Raw genomic sequence first — 16577 nt, forward strand, 5'->3', positions numbered from 1 at the left:
GGAATTTGGAGGCGGAGAGGATTTTTTTCAGTTAAGTCTTGCTATGTGAAGTCGGAGAGGTTATTGGTGGGTGAGGAGGAGTGGAATATTGAATAATTTAGAGTTTTTTAGAGTATTTGCAAAAGTAAAGCTCCTTTGAAAGTGGTAGCTTTCTCTTGGAAACTTCTTCTAGATCGGATCCCTACTAAAAGAAATCTTGCTATGCGTAATTGTTTACCGTCGAAAGTGTCTTCTAGGTGTGTTATATGTGGGATTGCGGAAGAATCGGCCTACCATCTTTTCTCACATTGCAACTTTACGACCAAGGTTTGGACATGTGTAATGAGATAGTTTGATTTCTCTTTTATTACTCCTCCGAATTTGTCTGTGCATTGGGTTTGTTGGAGTAGTGAAGGGAGAAATAAGAGGATCTGTAAAGGTTTATGGATTATTTGGCATGCAACTCTTTAGGGTATCTGGCAAGTGAGAAATCATTTGATTCTCCGCTACAAGGAGAAACAAGAGGATGAACTTTTACTGTATATTATTGTGCAGTCGTGGCGGTGGAGTTTGTATAGGCTTAATATGCAAACTTGTTTATATTATGAATGAAGTTGGAATCCTCAAGAGTGCCTTTTGAGGAAGTAGTTGGTTTGTGTCTTTATGCAAACTGGGAGTTTTTTGCTTGCTGTTCTCCTTTTAATGGCCTAAGCTCGCTGTGTGTGTGGCTTTTTGGTTTTGGATCCCTTCACAAAAACAACACAACTGACAATCGCACATACAAAGAATATAAGAGATTGCAAATGTTGGCTTAAACACATAACTACAAAGGTTGGTTTCTTATAAGCAATTGCATAGTAGAGATTTCCATAAGATTGCCAACAACATAAAACAATGTCAATTCCTTAGAGACAAAAGTTTCGGGGTAGACTGCAAGGGGAGAACAAAATTTTCAAAACGCTATACAGAGGGAACCAACCTATTAAATTTCAAAGTATGCATATTTACAATTCCATTTCTCCATCATTGAACATTAATTGAATTAATATTAAAGATGGAAAAAGCATGGTGTGTTGACTACTACAAATTCGTGGCCTTTACGAGAATAAGGGGAAATTACAAACAACCACAGTTAAAATCTTATGAAAAGGGAATGGGGGGAAAGATGTGAATGTATAATTGCCTTTGTGAATGTATTTGCCAATCACGATTATTGAGTTGATATTCAAAATTCAATAGTGTACTGCGTATCGAAAGTGAACATATATGTGTTATACACGTTAGCGCAGTATAAAAAGCGGACAGACATTTGAACGCTAGTAAAGATAAAAGAAATCATATTTGAGAGAATATGAGGAATAATAATTAGGATAAGCTGATGTGTCGTGCTTTATGAAAACGTTACATCTCCAATTAAACACTGTTCTGCATCGTGTTGTAGTTTTAATTGTCATCAAATCAGTATTAAGTAAAAGGTGGTGTATTGTACATATATATTCAGTTACAATTCAATTTTCGTTACATATATCCATAAAATTTTATAAACTTTTTCTTATTTTATTTATTGCTACGTCTTTATTTATTTTCAGTTACAAAATAAAATTCAAAACAAGAAAGTGCAAGAGTTGTCCCAATTCAATTTTTTTCTATGGAACCATTGTATTGTTTTTGAAAGGGAAGTTTAAGGAACCGTTGTATTTATTGGAATATATTATTATAATATATCAGTTCTAGTTGTACGAGTATAACGTTCTTACCCAAAAAAATATAGTTCGACGTTGTTGTGTTTTTGCTTGCTTGGTGTTTCTAAGCTATGTATTTGCCCAAATCTAAGTTTTTTTTTTTTAGAAAAATAAATTATATTCATTCATTTAAATTGATAGAGTACATCGATATAATGCAAATTCGCTAAAAACAAGAATGATGAATCTGTGAACAGGATCACAACATCCATGTTAATAGTATAAAACGGCAAGATACAAATGCTTACACATATGACTATATTTAAATATCCGGAATAGCCATATCTCCGGATCTGCAACGTGGATGCCGCCAAAGTCATTGATTGGATCTGCACTAGATCGAAGCTGATCTTACAATCTGAACCGATCAAACACCTGAGAGAAACAAGAAAGACAAACAACGTCGCACAAAGATGACGAACAAACCAACATCGCACGAAGACGACGAAATCACAAAATAAAATACGTAACAGATGTGAAAATTGCTTATTTTAATAAAAGAGAAATAGAAAAACGAGTTAGAGAGGTGATTTTGGGTCAAAAATTGACCATAAATCACCTCTCCGACGAAAAGAAGAAAAGAGTGATGGCTAGGGTTTGAGAAGTAAAGAAGGGAGGGAGAGGGAGGGAGGGAGGGAGAGGGAGGGAGGGAGGTTTACCAAAATTATTGGTTTTTAGATTAATAGGTTATTAAAAAAAAAGTTTTTTTTAATGTTAATTGAATTAAAAAAAAAACTTGTTTGGATGAAAAAAATATGGATTTATAAGTTCAAGTTGATGGGATTAATGTGATTTCGAAGATAAAAAAATGGGAGAAAAGAAAAGTGCAAATGAAATTTCAATTTAACTACGTTTTTTTTGTGTTATATTATGACATGTTCACTAATTAATACACGAAAAAAGAATGAAAATACAACTATTTACACATTTAGCGTGCCACATCAGCTAAGTGACCAACTCATATAAATTTGGAGGTGGAGGGAGTATTGAGCAGTGTTATTTGAACAACCCTTTCTTATGACAATTTGTTGTACAACCAAATTATACAAAGACATTTAAGTAGTGACACAAAAATCAAATTAATAGAAAGAGAAAGTAAAAGAACAATGTGAGTATGAGAGAAAAAATTGTCATAAAAATTGTCAAATATAGTTGTTCAAATATCATTTCTCTTTGTTATTTCATCGGACATTCTAATCAAAACCGTACCCTACATGTTGTGGTGAAAAAACATTAATTAAGTAAAATATTATACTTTTATTTTGAGGAAAAAAATATTATACTCAATACTTACATGGAATTTGTGTAAGTCTTGTAAAAAGAAAAACAGCTGGGCAAGAAACATAAAACAGAGAAAAAGTGGGTGGTATTTAGTTTTATTTTATTTCAATATAAATACAAATCTAGGGTTAACCCTCTCACTCTTGCTTTGCCATCAGAACCAAAACCAGTGAGAAGCTGACGGTCGCGCCGCACTATCTACAAGGTAGCTTTCTTCTGCTGCTGCATTTTTTCTTCCTTCTCAATCTCTCTCGTTAACTAACCCTAATCATTGAATTATTCACACAGCCATGGCTGAAGAAACCGTCGTTATCCCTGTCGAAGTTGATCCCAATCTAAACGAAGTCAAGCTCTTCAACCAATGGAGCTTCGACGACCTTCAGGTATTCTTTTCTTTCCATCACTTTTGATGTATTATTGTTTGCTATCTCGTATCGTAGAATCTGAATCTCAGAACGCATTTCAATTTACACTTATTTTTTTTTTCAATTGTTGGGTTGGAAGTGTATTTATTTTAATAGTTAAAAGGTCATGATTTTTTTTTTTCCTATAGAAATAAGCCCTGTTTGGATGAACAACTTGTTTTCAGTTATAATCTAAACTCTATAGCAAAAATATAATAAAGTATGATTATTTGGTCTAAGTTATAAGCTATATTCATAATTTATATTGGAGAGCTTATGAAAATCAGTCGAAAACATTCCCATAATTTGTTTTAATTTCAAGTATCTCTTGCCGGTAGATAACTCATGTGTTAGGAAGTGTGCATTGTGTTTTAGTAATTAAAATATGTTGTGATTAATTTTGCAATTTTTGTTATACCAGATTACTGATCTGTCTCTTGGGGATTACATTGGAGCAAGATCCAAACATGCAACATATGTTCCTCACACTGCTGGTAGGTACTCAAAGAAGCGTTTCAGGAAAGCTCAGTGTCCCATTGTTGAGAGGCTCACTAACTCTCTCATGATGCATGGTAGAAACAACGGAAAGAAACTCATGGCTGTTAGGATCATCAAGCATGCCATGGAGATCATTCATTTGCTAACTGACCAGAACCCAATTCAAGTTATCGTTGATGCTGTCGTCAACAGGTATGATGATGCCTTTGCATTTTGTTATTTTCACTGCAATGAGAAGTGAAGTAAGCTTTAACAAGATATACTGTACTGTGAAAAGTACCGTTGATTTGCTTGAGTATTATTTGAAGTTGAATTTTTACTGTGGTAACTGCTTAATATGTCTTGATTTGGAGAATGGAATGATGATTATTTGTTTTCCTATTGGTTTGATTGCCTGAATGATGGCATTTTTTTGTATTAGCTCTATCTGACCATTCTCCTTATCATTTGTCACTTTGATTTGGTTACTTGTGAATTGTAATTACTAATTACATGGCTGATCAAGTATTTTCAGTTGTATTTTTTTGAATGATAAAAAATCACCCAGAATATTTTGATGGTTTATGTGTTTGTTCTAAAAGAATTTTGACAATGCATGTTTAAAAGGTAATATCATACAAGCATGAAGCTGTTGTATAAACTCTGATGTAGCAAACTTGACCTATTTGTATTAGCTCTATCTGATCATTCTCCTGGACTTTGATTTATGAAAATGTTTCCATCAGTAGTAATAATTTACACGACAAATTGTGTTTTTTTTTTTCATTGTGATGCTATTACTTTTTTTTTGTTGACAAAATTGTGATGCTATTACTAGAAGTTTGTTTATTCTCATTGTGTTTGGTTATTCACATGAAAGAGTATGGTAGTTGAATTATTATTAATTGGTATATTGCAACCTTTTCATAGTTGTTAAATCTTGGAGCTGTTGATTGGTTGAACTGGAGAATGAAACGATGATTTACTGTTTCCTATTGGTTTGATTGCCTGGGTGATGGTGTTTTTGTATTAGCTCTATCTGACAATTATCCTTAATTGTTTTGTACAAGTAATCAAATATATAGGCTATGTTTTAAGAAAATATTTCCCATGTAGTAATAATATATATTGAATATTTTGTGATGGTTTGTTTTGTTCTCGTTGTGTTTGATTAGTACTTAATAGAGAAGGATAGGTGGGTGGGTTATTAATTGGCATGTTAAAACTAATTTCAACTGTTAAGATTGGGAGCTGTTGATTGGTTGAACTGGAGAATGAAATGATGATTTATTGTTTTCCTATTGGTTTGATTGCCTAGATGATGGCATTTTTGTATTAGCTCTATCTGATCATTCTCCTTATTTTGCACATTGTAATAAAATCTGTGGATTTCATTTCAATAAATATCTTATCTTGGTAGTAATAATGCATGGAAATTTTTATTGATTAAAGTTTGTAATTTTTACTTGTACAAAAGGAAAGCAATCTGGATGCATTCTTCAAGTAGTTTTTAGTTTTTATACAACCACCTTTTGATTGTTTGAACTGGAGAATGAAGTGATGATTTATTTTTTCCCTATTGGTTTGATAGCCTGGATGATGGCATTTTGTATTAGCTCTATCTGATCATTCTCCTCATTTTTTTTTACATTGTAATCAAATATCTCAAGTTTGTTTAAAAATATTTTCCCCTTGTAGTCATGATGCAAAAGATAATTGTTTGTTTTTTTTCCCTTGTGATGTTTATTGCTTAAAGTTTGCAATCTTTTCTTGTGGTAAAGGAAATCAATCTGTTGTCATAAGAGAATTTTTAATTGTTCTTGAGAATGAAATGATGATTTATTATTTCCCTATTGGTTTGATAGCCTGGATGATGGCATTTTGTATTAGCTCTATCTGACCATTCTCCCAATTTTTTTACATTGTAATCAAATATCTCGAATTTGTTTAAAAATATTTTCCCTTTGTAGTAATGATGCAAAAGATAATTGTTTTTTTTTCTTCCCCCTTGTGATGTTTATTGCTTAAAGTTTGTAATCTTTTCTTGTGGTAAAGGAAATCAATCTGTTGTCATAAGAGAATTTTTTATTGTTCTTGAGAATGAAATGATGATTTATTATTTCCCTATTGGTTTGATCGCCTGGATGATGGCATTTTGTATTAGCTCTATCTGATCATTCTCTTAATTAATGATACTGTTTGTAAATTTGGTAGGATTCAGTTATGGTTGTGTGTTTTTCCTAACATATGTTTGGGCCCGTTTAATATGTTGTTTCTACGTTTTTACTTTTAATGTCAAAAGTTCATTTCATTTTCTCATTTCAATGTTATGTGCTGAGATACAAAATGTTTATTAATGAACTGTTTATGGTATTCTGTGAAAACTTTTTGAACGAGAAACAAACTGTAAAGAAGGTTGTTTAATTCAAAGAAATTGGGGCTTGGATCTTATTTCCCTATCAGTTAAAGTTTTAGGATATTCAATATAATTTGTTCAATTATATTCTTCTCATGTAGTGGTCCTAGAGAAGATGCAACTAGAATTGGATCTGCTGGAGTTGTTAGGAGGCAGGCTGTGGATATCTCACCTCTTCGTCGGGTTAATCAGGCCATATATCTTCTAACAACTGGTGCCCGTGAAGCTGCATTTAGGAACATTAAGACAATTGCTGAATGCTTAGCTGATGAACTTATCAACGCTGCCAAGGGTTCATCCAACAGGTATACCACCATTATTCAATTCTTGGATTTTCCAATGTACTGAAATTGTTTTCTATTGGATCTTTCCTTGTTTGGTTCTTTGCTAACCAAATGTTTCATTTCAGCTATGCGATCAAGAAAAAGGACGAAATTGAGAGAGTTGCCAAGGCCAATCGTTAAGCATCATTTGGAAGTAGTCTTAGTGATGAGAAATATTTTATTTTGCTCCTTGTATTACATTTTTACTTAAAATTGTTGTTTTTAAACATGATGTAAACCTTTTACTGGTTTATTTTCCTCTCATGTTGAATTGACTTGTTATGCACAATTTTGCTGGTTAGTCTAAGACTGTTTCAAGGATCATTAAGAGATTTTCTTGCACCGCTTTTGATTTTTACATTTCATGCTATTTAGGTATTTAGAATAAGGTGTTGAAGTATTTGCTTGTTGAAATGATGCTGGTTGGGGTTTTTTCGGTTCTATCTGCTTGGTCAATATTTAGTGCCGTAGAACAGAAAAATATGAGCAATTTCTTCAGATTATTTTTCTGGGTGTGGGAGCCAAGGAGTCCAAAATTTGCCATGAAATAGGCAACCGTGTCAACAATGATAAATTACTGATGGTTAATATCAACGCCATACCTAAGGGATTCTACAGAAAACATTGATGGATAAAAGAGGAAATGTAGAGATAGAGATAAAGAGCAGCGAGGGAATGTATAGAGAAATTTTAGAGAGGATTTTGGCGACAACTTGGATCGGATCTTTTGCATGTTGTGACTATTATACACGAACTAACCAAAAATATCAATGTGTTTCTCTTTAACCAACGTGGTCCTCAAATTTCTTTGTTAGGTAATCGTCATTCATTTTTTAGTTCATCAGGAGGAATGATGTTGTTTCTTTGAGATGGATAACAAATTTGAAATAAAATTAAGAAAATGAGATAGAGTGAGAAACATAATATGACATGGAGGCGATAGATTTGGTATCATAACTCAAGTTGGTTGGACATCGTGTTATATTTGTGTAGTTGGAAATCAAACCTGGAATGCCTTATTTATTGGTGAATTTTTCTTGCCAGTAGGCTCTTTCCGAGGTGATAAAGATACCGTATTATAGTGTTCAAACTTTGAATTTTTCACCTATTCATCTTTAAATCTAGTAATTCTAATAGTGTGATCTGACTACTTGATTTATTTTAGTTATGATGGCTGTAATTTTTTATATTTTGTATGACCATAAATAATTCTCTGGCCACTGATTCGAAATAGAATGAAGTTCACAGTCTAACCTGGTTGCGAATTCAAAGCACAGTATTATAATTTTTTTCTTTTTGATGTAATTTTTTTTTAGAATAATGTGCAATTAATAATATAGAAAAATGTTATTTGGGACGGAAGGAACATCAATTTGGGTTGGCGATTATTTTTACAAAACATTTTGAAATTACGATTTTTCTTGCAATAATTCACAGTATTTTTTAGTCCTTTATTTAATTCAACCATTTTTACGTTTAGGTTGTGTTTTCTATACGCTTGTTTCTATATACCCTCCGGTCACTATTATAAGCAAAAATTTAATTTTTAGATTCATTCAATAAATGAAGTATGTAGTCTATAATATTGACCACATACATCATTTATTGAATGAATCTAAGAAGTTGATTTTTGCTTGTAACTGTGACCGGAGGATGTAAGTTGGTTCATAAGAGCAACTTTGGTGCATGATACATCATGCCTAAATTTTGTATAAACGATTACAAATGTAGAAAACTTGCATTGAAGTAAGCATTACATGTCAAAAGATGGACTAAAACTCAATGTGTATCGACTACTCTCTCCGTTTTAAAATGAGTGAGGGTAAAGTTGGAAGAAAAAAATTAAAGTTGTATTGGAAATATAAAGTGACATTCATTTTAAAACAAATTTTGTTGGCTAAAGCGACACTCATTTTAAAACGGAGGTAGTATAAAACCAACTTGAAAATCTCAGGCATTGAGATCATCGATAAAAATTAACATTTAATTTATTATTTTATATAATTCACTAATTTTTGAATTATTTTATATTTCGGTTAAATGTAATTTGTTAATGAAATAAAAAATAATTAATGAAATTATTTTAAAATTATGTGAAAATTGGATAATTTTGTACTTTGGAATTTTCAACCGGAACTCGAAAGAGTGAAAAAAAAGAGAAGTAGAAGAACGTTCTATACTTGTACGATTTTCGCGAGTCAAGTGTGTGTCACTTCAACATTTCCATTCCCAAAACTGAATCAGAAGAAACTCCAACAGAATACCGGTTACTCGAATCTTCCACTGAAATTGTTGCATGCGAAGACCAAGAACTATGAGACCAAATATCGTAACTGAGGTAATTTCATTCCCGATCATTCATTTCTAAATTTACCATCACTCAAATGTAATTCGCCAATTTTTCGTTCAAGAATGGTGAATTAGGGATTTAAATCGTTCTTGTGTTGTTCTGATTACGATTATGCTTAATTGAACAGGCAGGGTTGCCAACTAGGGTGAATCAATGGTGGGAAAACATTCCATTTTTCACTTCTGCTGTGGTTATTGTCTGTGGAGCTATTTACTTCGTTTGTCTTTTGGTTGGTTATGATTCCTTTTCCGAGATTTGCTTCTTGCCTTCCGCTGTTGTATCGCGATTTCAAGGTATATTTTATTCACAATATCTTGCATTATTCTTCAGTTAAATATAGTTTAGAGTTGTTAGAACAACAAGTAACAGAAGATTAAAGTAAACGAAAGTAAAAGACAATGGACACAATCGATCTTTTTTAACGTAGTTCGGCCAGTTGTGCCTACCTCTGCGACTATAGAGAAGTTATAGTTCCGTTTGTATTAATTAGGGAGGTTTCAGTGTTACAAGCAATATATATAGCACTACTACTACTGCGATTCAGGTTACAACAATACCCCTGAACCATCTGCCTTTCTTCGGTGTCTTATATAACATTAGTGGGCTAATGACCATTTTACAACTTCGGGGTTTTGAATACTGTATCTTGAGGTTATAAGGCTAAGCTGTGACCACTGAGCTAGCACCTCAATTGTCTTGAGTAGCTATATCCAAAAAGCATCTTTTCTGAATATTTTTGAATCTTGTGCTATTGGTTTGTAGAATTTGCTTGAATTTAGTGACGGAGTGCTTTGTTTTTTGCAGTTTACAGGATTTATACTGCCATTCTTTTCCATGGTTCACTGCTTCATGTTCTCTTCAATATGATGGCTTTAGTTCCTTTGGGCTCTGAGCTGGAGAGGATCATGGGATCAGTTCGCTTGCTATATGTCACTATTTTGTTGGCTACAAGCAATGCTATTATCCATGTTTTCATAGCACTGCTGGTGGCATACAATCCTATTCTTACGAATGGTTATCTAATGAATGAGTGTGCTATTGGGTTCTCAGGAGTTTTGTTTTCAATGATTGTTATAGAGACAAGTCTGAGTGGAGTTCAATCGAGGAGGTTGGTTATATAAATATAGCTGCTGTTGGGGAATTCACCACTATTGGCAATATGCAATTTAATACATTAATAATTAATTAATAATAACCATGTTTTTCTTTAAGATAATTTGGTAGAAACCATGATTTGCAAGTTGTTCAAGATGCTGAGCTAATGATATCATGAAAGAGTGTTATCATAAAAGATTATTTTAAGAAGGCTAAAATATGCTTCTCATTGTTAAAATGTGGTAAGTTTTGATTTTGTTCCCTATTTTAAGTCCAGACAAAAGTGGTGTCTCAAGGCCCTTACAATGGACTAAAAAATCACAGTTTCTGGAAGTAAAAATGGATTAAAGTTTTATAGGATCATTACCAAAATCTGCAAATTTTATAGAGACCCAACACATATTTAAGCCTTTTGAGAGGGTTTATCTCCAAGAATTGAGCGATGATAGACATTTTATCACATTTATTTATATAATTTTGCCTTGCAGTTTACTCAGCAATGATTTTCTTTGCTTGTTTTGCTGAAAAAGACAACATTTTAAGATATGCTATGTTACAAATCGTGAATCTGCAAGGGTTGACTGACTTTTTTCTATTCATTTTGCAGTGTGTTTGGGTTGTTTAATGTGCCTGCCAAGTGGTGAGTACAATTTTTCATTAAATATGTTATTAGTGTATGAAAATATAACTTTTTTGCTGTTAAACCCTGTTTAAAATTTATTTGTTTATAGTCCCTGTATTTAACAAAAGCAATGCGTTTTTAACCCCTCATCACACCAGGGAGGCTGAGATTAAAAGAATATAATTTGCTTTTTTAATTTAAGGACTATAAGTAAGTACAATTTTACTAGGTACACCGTACCCAATATAATATTGTTATATTTATGGGGACAAAAATATATATTTAATTTGTATAGTTTTTAATAACATTATTTAATCTAGCTAAATCCTTTTTATAACAACTGGTTTTTGGGCATATTATGTTTTAGGTATGCATTTTTTTTGTTGGTAGTGTTCCAGCTCCTCATGCAAAATGTCTCACTACTTGGTCACCTTTCTGGCATTGTATCTGGGTTTGCATGTAAGATTTCTCTCTTTTGCTTCCTCCTTATTACTTTTCTATCTTTTCCAATAACTTGAACTACTCACCTATGATATTCAAATGTGATGCTTGTTGTTTCAGATACATTTGGCTTGTTCAATTTCCTCATACCTGGGACATCATTTTATTCTTCAATTGAAGCCTCCTCCTGGCTTGTAAGTCTCTTTCTTGAATTTGCTTTTATAGTGCACCAAGATGGGAAAGTTTGTGGTCATTAGTTGCACTTTGCATGATATTAAGGCGCCGAGAGGGACTTGTGTCATTACTAGAGAGAAATAGAGATACACCCCAATTACAAATATTGAACACTGCAGAACTTCGAGGGTTTGTAAGTTCCCTGTTCTAAGGCCCAATTTCACTCTCAGATGACTAGCCATATCTTCCTCTCAACCCATGTTCTTATTTATTGGCAATGTGTTATTTCTTTAATTATCTCAACCCCCGGCTAACTAATTGATTAACTACCCGAGGGGGTTACCTATCAAGTCCTAATTGGTTGTTCCTAGTCAGTTGTTTCTTTCTGATTGCTGTCAATATTTTCCCAGACATTGTGCAGGGTACAATAGTTTTGTGTCTGTTAAGAACATGCTTTGCCTGATTAGCTGATGCTGAAAACCGCTACAAATTAAATTATTTAAAAGGTTTCAGGAACATGAACCACTCAAGCAATTAGTAATTTTCAAAGAATGATTAAATATTTAACCACATATTGATTCAAATTCAATTAACCATTGGAGTTGTTAATGTAATCTCCCATTTTCTGGAGGCTAATTGAATTCACAAGATGAATTGACGTACTGAACAAGTTATAATTGACTGGAGTATAAAAAATTCTGTATATTATCATATCATATTAAGCACTTTTATTTTAGAATGAAAAAGAAAAATGGGAAAAAGCATCCAATAGAGATCCATTTTTTGAAAATAAATGCATATTTATCAATATCATCGTATATGCGGACCTTCTGTAAATGTACATGTTTTTCCTTGACTTTCAGTCATCATGTGTGAGGCGTCCAAAATTTATTGTTTGCACGGGCGGAAATCCTTCAGGCTATATCCCTACAAATACAAGCTCATATTCAACCACTAGGTAAGTCTTTGATTTCCATACTAAACCTTACTAATGGCACATGATATCTAGCAATCCTCATTTTAAACATGCATTTTCATGGGGCAGTGGAATATTTTCTGGGAATATTTGGAGGAACCTATCATCATTGATGCCTCAAAGAGAAGTGTCTACACAACCTCAGGTATGTGACTCATCTTGTCTCATGCTTTTGGTGGTCTCTCAAGTAATTTTGCACTTGTTTGCATTGCTCATCATGTGAGCAAATGCTATGAAATTGTTATGCAGTACGTTCATGAGAAGCCTAAGTACATAGAGCTCTTACATATGATATTTGGATTAAGTCAGTTTCTGTTCTGTAGAGTTAATTTTGTAAAAGCATGTTAGTTTGACCTTGATTGTCATGTACAATTTGCGAATACAAATGCACTGAATAGTTATTCTTGTGTATGTTACCTGTTTGCTATTCGTCTAACTTGTGCAAGTATAACGGGAATTCTTGTACATGATATTTTCTTTCTGTCTGCCTTTATGTTTACCTCCTGCCATTCTTTGCAAAGCTAGTTGTGTTTCCCTCTTTTAATGCATTAATAGTTCTTCAGAAGGAGATTTTCTGAAAACCCAAGTAGTTGGTTAGTTTTAAGATTTTTTTCATTCTGATTAATCAATTTATCCATGGCCAATATAATGCTCTAACAGCAGCAACTGCTTTTTGGAATATAACAATAACTTTAAGTGCTCTTCTTATCATAAAAATTTCACTTCATTATTGGGAATATTAAATGTGACGTAGCATGATTTTTCCTTTTCACTTGAATCACATGTCATCTGTCCATTTCAAGCTTGCAAGCTCAACCTATATCACTACCTTTTATGCAAGACATTGTTAATTGCAAGTTTCCATTGTGTTTTCGTGTCTATATTCTCCTATCAGCTGGAATCATTCATTTGTAGATTTGACTGTATTATGCGAAACCTTGCAGTCAGTTGAGGACAGTAGGTTCCCTGGGAGGGGAAGGACCCTTGCTGCTGCTCAAGGTCAAAATGCTTCTGGTTTTCATCCAGATTCAAATCTTCAAGCCAGACTCTTAGAGGATAATAGTCCCAATCATCTCTCAGATCCAGCCATTCTAAGTACTAGGTATGAGGGTCAGTTTTGTGCATGATTGGTAACTTATGATGGCTGCTTTATTGTCAGTAAAATTTTAGGATGCAAACCACAGTCATCTTTTTCTTTGTAGTTTGAACATGTTCTCGCTTCTTAGAGTATTAGATATAGTCTGATATAGTGTTTTTTTTCTTCCTAGGAGTGTCAATTTCAACTTGAATCCTACAGTTAGATGAGCTTGGGTTACAGATTGGTTTCCTGTTTGCCATGGACAATAATATCCTGTTTTCAAGTTCATTTGTTTTATTTTTATTTTTATAATGATTAATTCTTGGAACATATATATTGGTGAAATTACATATCGACTATATTTCAAAAGTACAGCGTATATCTATTTAGCTTTTAATTTAAAAAATACTAATTAACATGACTTTTCTATAAGCTAATAACTTAGGCCCCGTTTGGATTGAGCTTATGAAAAAGAGCTTATGCAAATAAATAAGTTTTTATCTTAATTCATAAGTTCTCACTAATGAAAATTGTAACCTTCATAAACTGTTTTTTCATAAATAACATTAACAAGCTTATAAATAATACATAAAGACATTTATTTGCATAAGCTCTAAAATAAGCTAATCCAAACAGGGCCTTAATCTACAAATAGTTCAAGTTGTATGTCCATAACCCTTGGAAATTAAAGATTTATGCATAATGTTGTTAAAAAAAAAATATTTATGCATAATATATGGCTAACTTATAAGCGTCACATCTGCAGAATAAGAAATAAGAAATATACATGATACTGGTTTATTTATAATCAGATATCCGTTAATGGGTTGCTCATAATGTACAATGCTTGATTTCCAACTATATCAATGAAAGGGTTCACTGACTTGTAAATTGGTTGATGGTTAACCATTGCTTGCTTGCTCAAGTTAAACATATTCATCTGGATTTGACTAGGTTCGGGTTCCTGTTTTTTAACAAACATGTCATTTAGTCTCCTTGTCATTATCATTGGAAATGGGAAGTTGGGAACTAAACATAGTATGTTCACTGACATTATACTATAGTATCTCTTGCTTGGATTGACAAGTTTAAGTTAAACTGCTATACTTTAGTAGGATAGTTTAGTAATACTATAATATTATTCAAAAGTTGGTGTTCATGTCTGAAATGTTCCCTTAATTGTCTAATTTTATTCAGGCATCCAGTCGATAATGTAGCTACAACAGGAGCAGCTGTTCCACATCATGAGGTATTTTACTTACTGTGTTTGAAAATTTCTTGTTTTTTTTATATAATCTGGATATTTAATATTCATTATTATTTCCCCTGTGAATGCAGGGAGCAGTTGTTTCAGAAGAAGAGATTAAGAAACTTATAGCAATGGGCTTTGATAGGGTAAAAATCAGTTTCCATATCTTTCAAGTGATCAAGAAAAATGGCTTGGACTTCCTAGAACGTTTTTCTCATCTAAACAATTAAGCGTATAAATTTATCGTTGTTTGATCCTTCTGGGTCCTTCTCGCCTTAATAATTTGATGGTTAGATATTCTATTATGTATATCACTTATTGAACTTTTTACTCGGATGTGGTGACTGGTGTGGTATCATTCCTGTGCATGTGCATCAATTGTTCATTAAAACCTATAGCTCAATTTTGCTTTTTATGCGTTTTTCTTGGTATGCTTTCAGACGCAAGTTGAAGTAGCGCTGGCGGCTGCTGATGGTGATCTTAATGTGGCAGTGGAAATACTCATGAGCCAACAGGTCCTAGTTGAATTTCTTTTTTCAATTATTTGTAATTTTTCTCATTTACTTAGCTATATGTTTCTTGATTCTTTTTATTGATAATGTTTTGTTTGTTGGTCTATCGCATTTACAGGGTTAATACATGAGAGCTTATCTTGGATTCCCAGAGAATTCCTTGACACTTATGTTGTGCTTGTTAAATCTTGGACTCCATCGCTAACAATTTGGTGACACCTCGAAACACATATGAACAGAATTGAACATGTGTAAACCACATAAGCGTAGTGTATTGATGTATAATAACAAGGTTGAATATGATTAACTGAAGAGTTTTGCAAATAGAAGTTTGTGGTCAAATTGTAAGTATTCTGTTGCCCGCTCACCCATTCTCTACCCTCGTCTTCAATATTGTTGTTTTATATAAACTACAGAGAAATTTAATTTATAGTCTGTCGGACCAATGAAATGGAGTGTAACATAGAAATGAAAATGGCCGGATAACACCTGATGATATGAACACAAATGAGTAAAATTAAATAGAGTAACAAATATGCTTAAAAAAATTGAGTAACAAATAATAAAAAGTGGTTTTAAAATAGGTTTTGTCTAATGTGCACAGGTAAATTATTCTTGCCTCATTCATAAATTTGTTTTTCACCATTGGATCGATAAATTTTATTATGGTTTATTTAATTTAATGACGACTTATTAACAAATACAACTTTTATTTTGCAATTCTGAAAAATTAATAATTATGTATCTTTCTATTCTTTTTTCTACAATTGTAGTAAATAGGGATCAAATATTTTGTTTTTTTTTTAAATAAAATTAAAATAAGCTATTTTAGCAATGTTTAATGTCGTTTCCTTTCCTTTAGAGTTTAACTATTTTTTATTTAATTTTCTCAAAAAAAAAACTATTTTTTATTTAATAGTTCGAATTTAACTATGTATTTCCTTAATATAGGTATAAAATATATTATTATATTATTATAACGAAAAGACATACACTAATGCACCTATCTATCATTCTTTCAAAAAGGATAAAACGTGCATCTCTATCCACTTTTCTACGAATTTAATTGTATAGGCACTAACCTACCTGTATATTTGTTTTGTAAAAAATAAAGTTCAAATTGTTTCTATTATTAGTGGTGTTGTTTATCTTTAAATGGAATTTAATTAAATTTTTTAATCAATAATTTAAATAATATTAAAAAAAAAACTGACAAAATGGTTAAAATGAAAGGTAAAAATGATAAAAAAAAAAATTAAAAAAAAAAAAAAAAAAAAACTACCCCAAATTTATGTATGAAGTTTTAGATTGTATATCTTTACATCTCATGATGCATACACCGTTCTCTTTTTCGCACATTTCATTAGAAAATATGCAGATTTAGTCTTTGAAATGAAAACTGAAGTAGCAAATTTGCTAGTAAGTTGTGAACTAGCTATTCGACTCCATGCTACACGT

At 32.3% G+C, this 16577-nt stretch overlaps 2 protein-coding genes and 6 non-coding genes across 9 annotated transcripts; all 8 read left to right on the plus strand.

The window, feature by feature from the left end:
• The first annotated feature begins 3147 nt into the window (after nt 1–3147).
• On the plus strand, nt 3148–6964 carry LOC25499566 (40S ribosomal protein S5). Its single transcript, XM_013594857.3, has 5 exons — nt 3148–3207; nt 3291–3385; nt 3828–4096; nt 6401–6604; nt 6709–6964. Exons 2-5 carry the CDS (start codon nt 3293–3295, stop codon nt 6761–6763), a joined length of 621 nt encoding a protein of 206 aa, XP_013450311.1. The 5' UTR covers nt 3148–3207; nt 3291–3292; the 3' UTR covers nt 6764–6964.
• LOC112416862 (small nucleolar RNA Z102/R77) lies at nt 4257–4341 on the plus strand. Its single transcript, XR_003007374.1, has one exon. It is a non-coding gene; the product is annotated as a small nucleolar RNA Z102/R77 (small nucleolar RNA).
• Nucleotides 4851–4932, plus strand: LOC112416867 (small nucleolar RNA Z102/R77). The gene has a single exon (XR_003007379.1). It is a non-coding gene; the product is annotated as a small nucleolar RNA Z102/R77 (small nucleolar RNA).
• On the plus strand, nt 5156–5238 carry LOC112416861 (small nucleolar RNA Z102/R77). Its single transcript, XR_003007373.1, has one exon. It is a non-coding gene; the product is annotated as a small nucleolar RNA Z102/R77 (small nucleolar RNA).
• LOC112416864 (small nucleolar RNA Z102/R77) lies at nt 5434–5515 on the plus strand. Its single transcript, XR_003007376.1, has one exon. It is a non-coding gene; the product is annotated as a small nucleolar RNA Z102/R77 (small nucleolar RNA).
• LOC112416866 (small nucleolar RNA Z102/R77) lies at nt 5708–5789 on the plus strand. Its single transcript, XR_003007378.1, has one exon. It is a non-coding gene; the product is annotated as a small nucleolar RNA Z102/R77 (small nucleolar RNA).
• Nucleotides 5982–6063, plus strand: LOC112416863 (small nucleolar RNA Z102/R77). The gene has a single exon (XR_003007375.1). It is a non-coding gene; the product is annotated as a small nucleolar RNA Z102/R77 (small nucleolar RNA).
• A 1779-nt stretch (nt 6965–8743) lies between the features above and the next one.
• On the plus strand, nt 8744–15510 carry LOC25499567 (rhomboid-like protein 15). 2 transcript variants are annotated; one of them, XM_013594858.3, is made up of 13 exons: nt 8744–8960; nt 9100–9265; nt 9777–10080; nt 10675–10707; nt 11057–11148; nt 11251–11324; nt 12168–12262; nt 12350–12425; nt 13225–13382; nt 14556–14607; nt 14697–14753; nt 15048–15122; nt 15238–15510. In XM_013594858.3, the coding sequence occupies exons 1-13, from the start codon at nt 8919–8921 to the stop codon at nt 15241–15243; spliced, it is 1230 nt and encodes a 409-aa protein (XP_013450312.1). In that variant the 5' UTR covers nt 8744–8918; the 3' UTR covers nt 15244–15510. The 2 variants fall into 2 exon arrangements, with proteins under 2 accessions (XP_013450312.1, XP_039683617.1); XM_039827683.1 differs by lacking the exons at nt 14556–14607; nt 14697–14753; nt 15048–15122; nt 15238–15510 and adding an exon at nt 13549–13860.
• Nucleotides 15511–16577: the final 1067 nt, after the last annotated feature.

This window comes from Medicago truncatula, chromosome 7 (assembly GCF_003473485.1).
Source record: "Medicago truncatula cultivar Jemalong A17 chromosome 7, MtrunA17r5.0-ANR, whole genome shotgun sequence".
Lineage (NCBI taxonomy): Eukaryota > Viridiplantae > Streptophyta > Magnoliopsida > Fabales > Fabaceae > Medicago > Medicago truncatula.

Bases quoted from the DNA above. Each gene is read 5' to 3' on its own strand.
- LOC25499566 (XM_013594857.3), top strand. From the start codon at position 3,293: ATGGCTGAAGAAACCGTCGTTATCCCTGTCGAAGTTGATCCCAATCTA. The intron at 4,097-6,400 runs GTATGATGATGC...CTTCTCATGTAG, and splicing joins GTTGATGCTGTCGTCAACAG to TGGTCCTAGAGAAGATGCAA. The intron at 6,605-6,708 runs GTATACCACCAT...GTTTCATTTCAG, and splicing joins GCCAAGGGTTCATCCAACAG to CTATGCGATCAAGAAAAAGG.
- LOC25499567 (XM_013594858.3), top strand. From the start codon at position 8,919: ATGCGAAGACCAAGAACTATGAGACCAAATATCGTAACTGAG. The intron at 10,708-11,056 runs GTGAGTACAATT...ATTATGTTTTAG, and splicing joins TTTAATGTGCCTGCCAAGTG to GTATGCATTTTTTTTGTTGG. The intron at 12,426-13,224 runs GTATGTGACTCA...GAAACCTTGCAG, and splicing joins AAGTGTCTACACAACCTCAG to TCAGTTGAGGACAGTAGGTT.